Source organism: Octopus bimaculoides, chromosome 17 (genome assembly GCF_001194135.2).
Source record: "Octopus bimaculoides isolate UCB-OBI-ISO-001 chromosome 17, ASM119413v2, whole genome shotgun sequence".
NCBI classification, from domain to species: Eukaryota; Metazoa; Mollusca; class Cephalopoda; order Octopoda; family Octopodidae; genus Octopus; species Octopus bimaculoides.
Window position 1 is genome coordinate 10,568,454 of NC_068997.1, and position 10,635 is coordinate 10,579,088.

General features: G+C 33.5%; 1 protein-coding gene across 1 annotated transcript in view; it reads left to right on the plus strand.

Annotated features, from left to right (window-relative positions):
* Window positions 1-10,635, plus strand: part of LOC106882485 (B9 domain-containing protein 1) — a 51,413-nt gene that overhangs the window by 26,023 nt on the left and 14,755 nt on the right. Inside the window, exon 2 of the mRNA XM_014933183.2 lies at window positions 8,780-8,848. Within this exon, the coding sequence (XP_014788669.2) occupies window positions 8,780-8,848 (69 nt within the window). The remainder of the gene's footprint in view (window positions 1-8,779; window positions 8,849-10,635) is intronic.

Below are 10,635 nucleotides of genomic sequence, written 5' to 3' on the forward strand. Positions count from 1 at the left end.
AGGGTTGTTTCATGGAGTAGAGCAGCTGAATAGTAATGATGATACAGTAAACAGGAAGACGAAAGGAAAAGAGAGAGAGAGAGAGAGAGAGAGAGAGAGAGAGAATGACTTGTGTTGAGTTGGTTAAAATATATACTTTTATTTTTCATTGATTTTGTTTTTCTGTTCATCTCTATCCATACTATCCCTCTTCTTGTATTTGTTAACTCTTCTACCTGGTCGATTGCTGTTGTCTAGTCCTAAATGAGACCTGATTGAGCAGATTTATGATCAGAAGTGTACAAGCCAGGCCCAAAACATCTTTTCTTCATTTTTTGTTGTTTTTTTTTCAGACATCCTCTAACTAAACCTTACATTATCCAAATTTTTTCTTGCCATATGATTATTATTATTGTTTTAACCCTTGCATACCAACCTGCCTAAGACCACCCTTAGTTTTATCCCATAAATTTTCTGTTTTAAAGTGATTTAAATCAAATCCTTCCATCAAAATTTCATGTTTTAATTTATGTTCAAAACTCCAGCTGAATAATGACAAAATTAATTTACTAAATTCTTAATTATTTTCAAAATTAATTGAAATGAAAGCATTTTATTTCAAAAGAAATATGGTAATGAAAGGTTTAATCCAGATGAAAGGACTGTGTCTATGGCATTATCTCTAAGATCTGTGAGACTGATGTTATTACTATTCTGCTTAAACCGTTGCAATTTATCTCTTTTTTGTTGTGACTTTGTCTTATTTTTTTTTAGTTTGGTTTTGCTTTATTTTTTTTTATCCTGTATTGTTTTATTTATTTATTTTTTTTTTTGCTCCATTTCATTGAGTTGTGTCTGGTTTTTATCTAAGAAATGAAACCCAAGGAATTTAGGAATCAACAACAGCATAGGTTTACATACTAATTTCTAGAAGAACTTGGCATTCCTTTACTTTTTCACTTATATATCTGTGTTTCACTCAACCCATATCTCTCTTCTTCTCTTGTCCCCTCTCTAGTGCTTCACTTTTCAACTTGGTCTTTACTAAACACTACCCCAAGGTTTGCTACACTCCTGAATTTATTCTACACCCTTGGTTTTCTCAACAGGTTTTAACCTCTAGATATTCAAACTGGATTTTGGCTCCAATGCTCAAACTAGTCTAGTAGCAGCCGTAAAAATTTTAGGTCACCTTCCTTCCAAAATTTCATTACTTATCCCCAAATATCCTGGGGCAGATTAGGGTAGGAGTTAAAAAGAAAAAAAAAATCCATTAAGAACTCCGTTGAAAGTTTACAGTCTAGCTTCATGAAAGAAGACCCAAAGAATAAAAGTAATCCTTTCAGGGATCTTGAAAGGTTTTTTAGATCCATTCCTAATCTTCACTTTCTCATTTAACCCTTTTGCATTCAGATTAGTCTGTCAAATGTCATGCTTGTTTATTCAATTGTTTTGTATTAATCCTGTATTATCTCATAGCTTTGAGATTTTGATGATGTGATTGTTTAATTGAGGATGACATTATAGGGTTGGTGTGAGAGGCTGGATCCAACTAGTTTCAGCATAAAGCAGGTAGAATATTTTGGCTGGATATGGTTTAAATGGTAAAGGTTTAATGTTTAGTGAATACAGGAGTAATTGTATCCCCTGGATAAAGTGAAAGCCTGTTGCAGGTAATTTCCCCTCACTGAAGTTTGTATTGCAAATAGCTATGATGGTAAAGGTTTGAATTATGAGCTGGTGTTGGCACTCCGTTGCTTACGACGATGAGGGTTCCAGTTGATCCGATCAACGGAACAGCCTGCTTGTGAAATCAACATGCAAGTGGCTGAGCACTCCACAGACACATGTACCCTTATCGTAGTTCTCGGGGATATTCAGCGTGACACAGTGTGACAAGGCTGACCCTTTGAATTACAGGCACAACAGAAACAGGAAGAAAGAGTGAGAGAAAGTTGTGGTGAAAGAGTACAGCAGGGTTCGCCACCATCTCCTGCCGGAGCCTCGTGGAACTTTAGGTGTTTTCGCTCAATAAACACTCAAACGCCCAGTCTGGGAATCGAAATCGCAATCCTATGACCGCAAGTCCGCTGCCCTAACCACTGGGCCATTGCGCCTCCACATATGAGCTGGTACATCAATTCTGTACCTGCTAGATGATCTGACTACTTTCATTAGTGAATCAGATTGAAAGAAACTCAAATAAAATGAATAAAAATAAAAATTGGTAATTCTTGCAGGTGAATTGAAAGAAAAGAAACAAAATATCCAACAACCACGACTGCTAGTTCAGTCTATGATCTGCATTAAGTTAACATTGTTTTCATGTCTCCATGTACTCACTGTTTATTTCCTCAAAATATGCTGAAAAAGTTATCTATATCAAACTGCCATATAAAGTGCTTGTTGGAATTTTGTGTCAAGTTAAAAAAACAAAACAAAAAAAAAAACTAATGCAGCCAAATTTATGTTTGAGTGTTTACTTTATGGAAATGGAAACTGGTTATTTGTTAGTGAATTTGAATTTCAAAATAATTTCTTCTGAATGTTTTCAATAGCTTATAAATGACTTCTTTCCATTTTGAAACAGTTTTTTTTTTTCGTTATATAGTTTTACAAATAAATATATATGTTACATTGTTAATGTTTTATTCATTCTATATCTCTAGTTTTAAATGAATTTCTGAAAAATGTGATATTAAATAATTTATGCTTTGAGAGATGAAAATAAACACACAAAAAAAGTGTGAAGATGATTTCTGAAATCAATCTTTATCAATTAAGATTGCTGATAGAGGTCCAAGACAGATGAACGTTGTAGCAGGTAGATGTGTACCAGTATGGGAAATCAATCTTTAACTCTTTAGCATTTAAACTGGCCATATATTCTATCGGTGTTTATGTTCAAACTTGCTAGATCTGGTCTCTCATACCTATCCTACAATGTCATTCTAAAAATAAACAATCAGTCATTAAAATCTTAAAGCTACAGAATAATGCATTATTAATTCAAAACAGAATGAATAAATAATCGTTACATTTGGCAAAATAATCTACATGCTAAAGGGTTAGAATGATGGTAAATTATATGCAGCTTGATTCTGAATAAAATTCAAGTGTGTATTTCAAAATTAGCAAAGATAAACATACAATCAAACCAAAAATGAGTCCTGTTTGAAGAATTACTCTCTAGATTTTCTTTTGGTACATAACCTTATTACTTTTCTCTAGTTTTCCCATTCATCATAGGAGCTCCCTTTCATTTTGTATGCTGGAAGGCATCCCCACAGCACAGGTGTCACAAAAAGCACCTGTTATCCTCTGTCAGTGATTGGTAATTGAGTTGTGACAATGCAGAGTTTGAGATGGCTCTATGGCCTAAATCAGTGGTTTTCAACCATTTTTTTTTTATTGGTGGACCCCTTTGACTACTATATTAGTTTGGTGGACCCCCATAGCCAATCAATGTCTTAAAACTAGTTTTATAGATACTTCTTCCAAAATTCTTATTTTGTTTGTCACACATATTCACTTGCGTAGGTTGAGCCAAGTAAAGCATTAAAGAAGAAATCTAGCTGTTCCTTGCAATAAATACATCAAAAGCAACATTTTTTCATTGACCCTTAATATACTATCGTGGGTCCCCGATTTACTCTTTGCTGGCATGGACCCCCCAAAAGCTTATGTGGACCCTCAGAGGTCATATGGATCCTGGTTGATAACCACTGGTCTAAATGATGGCAAGACAACCTCAATAATGCTGGTGCCACAAAAAAGAAAGAAAAATGCACTCAATATACTCTGTAAAGTGGTTGGTATTTGGAAGAACACCCAGGCTTAGAAACCATGCCAAAAATGGAGCGAAACATGGTCCTTTGATTCACTGAATCCTCTCAAACTGTTGTACTCATGTTAGCATCGTAAATAGACACAAAATGGTGATGAATGATGATGATGTTGCATGCAAGCCGGTAGTTTAATACCAAACAAAAAAAAAAAATTGCTTGGGTAACTGCATATTCTGTTTACTGCTAACCACTCAACCATGGATTACAAAAAAAGAACTAAGAATATGTGCCTTAGTCAAGGCCATCACAGCACTAACACTAACAAGAATTGAATTCATGATCATGATGTTTGTTAGTGGTTCCTAAACTTTAAGGCCATTGTGTTACTTGTGCATACATCCTGACCACTGAGCCTTCATATGTACTCAGTCATTTTGCCTCTACTTCAATGTTGAAGACATGAAATTGCAATTATTTATTTTAGGTAGAACTGGTACATTACTCACTCACTCAACCAGCACAGCATTATTAAACCTGTTAGCTTTACATTACAAGAAATAAATGAATGACTGAATGAATGGCTTTATCACTGAGACATCATCCAATTTCTCTGTGATTCCTTCATTTGTGTAATTTGGTTATATTTCCAGTCTGTTGTGTTTGTTTAATGAGATGCCTGCTAGAGACAATATATGATTAGGTGATTGTCACAAACTATACACCCACCTGTGGCTATTTCAGATTAACGTTAGATGGTCTGCTGAGGCTTGTACTGTTGTTGTTTTTGTTGCTGTCGTTGTCTACCAGCAAGAAATTTGCTAATTACTTTTATTTCTCATGTACGTTGATTAGAATCTTGTATTAGCTTAACAAAGATAATTATAATAAAAATAATACGTACAAAAAATATCTTCTTTTTTCAATTTATTGCTTCTAGAAACCTTGTGAGGCATTTATTGTTCAAACCAGGAATGGTAATTCTGATAAATAGCATCATTTATTACTGATATACTTATGTGTGTGTGTATGTGTGTGTATGTATGTATGTATATATATATATATATATATATATATATATATATATGTGCATATGTATGTATGTATATATATATATATATAGCGGACGTTAAACGATGATGATGATGATGATGATGATGACATATGTATGTATGTGTATATATATATATATATATATGTACATATGTATGTATATATATATATATATATATATATATATATATATATATATATATATATATATATATTATTGTAGACATATATTATATATATATATGTATATATATGTATGTGTATATATGTATACACACAAATATATAGCTTAAGATCTTAAGCCTGATGCAATGTAATTTAAGTGAAATGACTTGCACGTGTTGGTTCTTGTTCAAATCCTTTTCAAGTTGTCAGCTGTGTATTTCAAGAATTACAGTTTTAGTTCTTCATAGCATACTTCAATTCTAGCTGCCAAGAATAAATACCAAATAAGCAAGAAATGATTGCCTGTAATAAATTAACATCCTATCTAGGTGTAGATTCATTATGTATAGTATGTCTATATATATATATATATATTTTCTAATAAATCATAACTCCGTACGAGCAGTTAAAGAACACTTAATAATCCTAGTACTGTTTGCCATTTATAAGGTTACTAGCAGAAAGATCACCCTCCAGGCAGTTTTCTGCTAGCCATTTTGTAATATTTTCACATTTAATTCCTAATTCTAGTAATTTTTATGATATTGTCTGCTGTCATGCCTTTGCTGCTAAATGATTTTGTGGGTTTTTTCCATGAGGACCTCAAAGAGCTTCCCCTATAGGGAGTTTTCATAAAAAAAATTTTTTTTATTGTTATTTATATTGTTTACACACTGTAAAACCCACTGTATCGTCCTGTTTTTGTCTTTTATGTTGTTGTATGTCATTTAATGTTATTTTATGTGAGCCCTCGTGGCTAATAAAAGAACGAATTATTATTATTATTATTATTATTATTATTATCATCATTAGTGCTTGCCATCAAGATGACACTGGAGTAAAATATACGAAACCCAGTATACCCATCATGACTACCTGTCTCATAAGGATACACTAGGCACATGCATCACAACCATATGTATGTGAGATGGTGATCTCATATGAAGATAAACAGTGCATGACCTGGCAGGTGGGGCCCAGTTAGAATTTTTTTCAGGTCGAGTAGCCCATCCCTCTGAAAAAGTCCTTGAATAAGGATTGTTTAAGGATGATTAACGAAACACTCATGTTTCCAAAAGTAAATTATCCAAACCCCACAGAATTCCTCCCAATGCATGGCCATGATGCTCCCCCACTATTTCTGCTCATGATCAGAGATGCACATATCGTCAGCCACTAAGGGACAGGCTCAACTGGTTAAGGTCAAACAAATGACAGGCAAATCTGTGGTACTGAGCAGAATATGTACTGTAACCCATCTTTTACACCAAGACAAAACAATGTAGATGATAACACTTCCAATCAGTTTAGATCAGAAGCCATGAGAACCACTATTATTATTATTATTATTATTATTGTTGTTGTTGGTGTTGTTGCTGTTATTATTTTTATTATTATCATGATTGTTATTATCATCATCATCATCATCATCATCATTATTATTATTATTATTATTATTGTTCAGTAGTTTTATTTTTATAACGTGCTTTCACTTCACTACCGAGCGCAGCTCTGTGCGCCTCGGGTATGTGCTGTGGTTTGCTGTGGTGCTCTTATGTTTACTGTATTGAAAGTGTTTTGCATAGAATGTGTGCAGTACCCAGTAGTGCAATTTTCTGTATGTTATATATATTTGTAAGTCCTGGTGTTTTTGTTATGTATTTGTCTGAATATTTTTTTATTATACCTAAGGCACCTACTATGATAGGAATTGTTTCTGTTTTTAGATTCCACATTCGAGTTATCTCTATTTCCAGGTCTTTGTATTTTGAAAGTTTTTCCATTTATCTGCTGGTATTGATACATCAATTAGAAAGCATTTAAAAAAAAAATTTTTTTATTATTATTATTATTATTATTATTATTATTTCATGTCTTTATCAAATCTTTTAATTTTGTTATGCAATCTTGTACATACTACGTTATTTTCCAAAATCATCTAAATATCAATGGAATCCATTTATGAGCAAGGCGGTGTGTGACCGTTCTACAGTCACTGAAGCAGAGGGTGGGGAAGAGGGGTGGGGGCTTGTAAATTATGTCATCATTTCACTTTGGTATATATCAAGTTAGGTTAAGTCCAATGCAAAGTTATTGAGTAATTTTTCACACACTCCATGAACTTCAAGCCGAATGATGTAATATGTGAGGAGATGGTTTGTCTAAATACTTAAAGATAACAAATACCTTTATTTATTCTAACTATGAATTATTTAATGCTAACATCTCAGAAGTTTTCTTCAAAGTAGTGACACAATGAATAAATCATGATTATTTACGACAACACTGATAGCAAGGAAGCAGAAGATATGGCAGAGTGCCAGGCTTAATGTTTTACCGTAGTTTCAGAGATTTTATATTTTATGATTATATTTAGTTTCAGAGATGTATGCTGTAAGTTCAAATGCTGCTGCGGGAAGGGAGTCGACTTTACTCTTTATCATTCATTCATCTGGGATTGATAAAAGAAATACTAGTTATATACTTTGGTTAGTTTTATTGGCTACTGGAGTTAAGGTAGGATAATTGTTGTGCTGATGATGCCTATTGGAATAGAAACATGTGTAAATGACTGTCCTCTTGTCTCCAGACAATAAACCTGTCCATTTCCTAAATGGCATGTCAATTTTGGAGAGTTCTTAATTCTTGAGATTATCTCTTCTTTTCATATGAAGCTGGTTTCAAACACCATTTGGTAATTGTGATACATTCCTTAGAAGCAGAGATAATGTTAATCAATCAAGAATTTATGTTGTATGGTATTTGATGTACCTGTATTTATTTATGTTATTCTTATATATTCCACTGGCCACTCTTGAGTTATTTCTCATATCTCATTTTTGTTTAATTGACAACACCTTACATCAATCTTACAAACTTGAATGTGAGAAATCCTTAAGTACCAGTTACACACTGGGGTCGATGTAATCGACTTAATCTCCTCCCCCAAGCTGCCCTTGTGGCAAAATTTGAAATCATTATTTTTGTTTATTATTATGGCAGCGAACTGGCAGAATTGATAGCATGCCAGGTGAAAGCTTAGCAGCGTTTCATCTGTCTTTACATTCTGAGTTAAAATGCTGCTGAGGTCAACTTTGCCTTTCATCCTTTTGGGGGTTGATAAATTATGTACCAGTTGCATACTGGGGTCGATGTAATTGACTAGTCCCCTCCCCCAAATTTCAGGCCTTGTGCTTTTAGTAGAAAGGGTTATTTCTAGCTGGTAGAGTGACCACATAGTTTTCCCCTAATTACTTGTTAGATGTGTAGTTGATTGATGACGGAACACTAATCAAAATGCCTGCAGTTTATAGTAACATATTTCTACATTCTGAGTTCAGATCATAGTAAGGATGAGTTTGTCTTTCATCTTTACAATGTTCCTCAAAGTAATACTGAGCAATCACTGAGGTAAATATATTCAACCTCTCCCTCCACCATCATCATATTCCCTCCCCAAATATCTTGGAGGGTTTTGTGATAATCTCATGTTCAAAATAAATATTTATTTCTTTATTGCCCACAGGGCATGGGGCTAAGCATAGAGGGCACAAACAAGGACAGACAAAGGGATTAAATCGGTTACATCGACCACAATGCGTAACTGGTACTTATTTAATTGACCCCAAAAGGATGAAAGGCAAAGTTGACCTTGGTGGAATTTGATCTTGGAACGTAACGGCAGACAAAATACCGCTAAGCATTTCACTCGGTGTGCTAACGTTTCTGCTAGCTTGCTGCCCTTTTCAAAATAAATATTGGTTAAATTTAATACATTTTTCCTCATTTTGTTCCAGTTCCCTGAATTTGATGACATCTATTGCCGTCATTGTTTTGTCTATGGAGATGACTGGATTATTACTGCGGTATGTATACCATTAGTATTGCTGAATACTGTATCTTTGGATTTACTTGTACCACATGCTTTTTGACTCTTCCAGGATCTTTATGGTAAATATAGGTAAGTCTCATAGATTGGAAAATGAATTTTGTATTCCTGTTTGCTACCTGTGAGTATATATGTTTGTATATGTGTATATTTATATGTATGCATATGTGTGTGTATATATTTATATATATATTCTTTTCTTTTATTCTTTTACTTGTTTCACTCATTTGACTGTGGTCGTGCTGGAGCATCGCCTTTAGTTGAACAAATCGAGCCCTGGACTTATTCTTTGTAATATATATATATATATAATAATAATATTAGGGACAAAATCCAAAATTACAGGTAAAAACTTAATTAAAATCAATTTATAAAAAATTAAAATTAAATTGAGCTTTATAGATAAAATATATATAAAATATATAGTTTTAGGGAAAATAACCAAGTTTCAAGAACTCATCGATGAAAATCCACTATCACATATAGGAAAATTAATAATTAATAATTATTAATTATTAGGTTCAACATTACAGAAAGTAAAAGATGAAAACAGATGAGGGAACAATGAGCAGATGTATTAGTTTGATGCATTGGAAGAATGGAAATGTCTTTGACATTTTCAGCCTCTGCTTTTCGACAGAAATGGTTAAGAGGAACAAAATGGAGAGAGAATGCAAAAAAAAAAAAAAAAAAAGCAGAAAGAGAAAAAATGTGTAGGGATTAACAATTCAATATGATGAAAAGAAAAAAAAGAAAAAAAAAAATATATATACACATGCACACACACACACACACACACGCACACGAAAATGTAATATATTTGTGTCCTCATCACTGTTAGCTGTTTGCATCCGAGGAACTTGTCCTGATGGCTCAACATCAGCAATTTTGTCCATGTTTAATAAGGAATACGAGATTCTCCATTGTAGCATTGGATGGCATGTAAACACCCGCAGGAGGAATGGTGTGAGCAAGTTCTTTGTGTGCATCACTGGTTCGTTTTAATGACAATGGAAACAATTGAAAATATGTGATATATATATATATATATATATAAGAAATTCAAGCTAAAACTTCTGTGGAAAGTTACTCCAAAATGCCTTCAACATATACAGCAGTTATTAAGTTTATATTAACATAATTAATGCAGGGAGCCTCAAAAAAAAAAAAAAAAAAAGGAAAGAGAAAAACTTGCTGTTTTTCAAAATGATTTTTTTCATTTTTTTATGTTGGTTATTTCCTGTTTTAATATCTTTTCTGTCATTTTTCTTAATGAGCTAAAATAGAAAACAGACAGACATGAAGAAGTGGATTTATCGATCGCAGTCTAAACTTAGTAATTTGATTACTAGTCCTTATTGTCCACCACTGAATCATTTTGACATGTCGTGGCTTGTGCTGTGATGGAATTAATAAATGAATTAATATTGGCCAGCACACAGTAGTAGTGGTAGTATCCAGTGGCAGTGAGGATAAAGTATTGGATGACCGTCTGAGAGATAGTGAGTTCAAAGCCCCAGCAGGCATGTTGTTGTGCATTATATTTTAATTTTCTATGTATCTCAGTCAGCTTAGGTGCCAGAGTGGTGTGAGAATTAGGCATAGGAGTGGCTGTGTTGCTTACCAACCACATGGTTCCAGGTTCATTCCCACTGCGTGGCACCTTGGGCAAGTGTCTTCTACTATAGCCTTGGGCCGACCAAAGCTTTGTGAGTGGATTTGATAGATGGAAACTGAAAGAATCCCGTCGTATATGTATATATA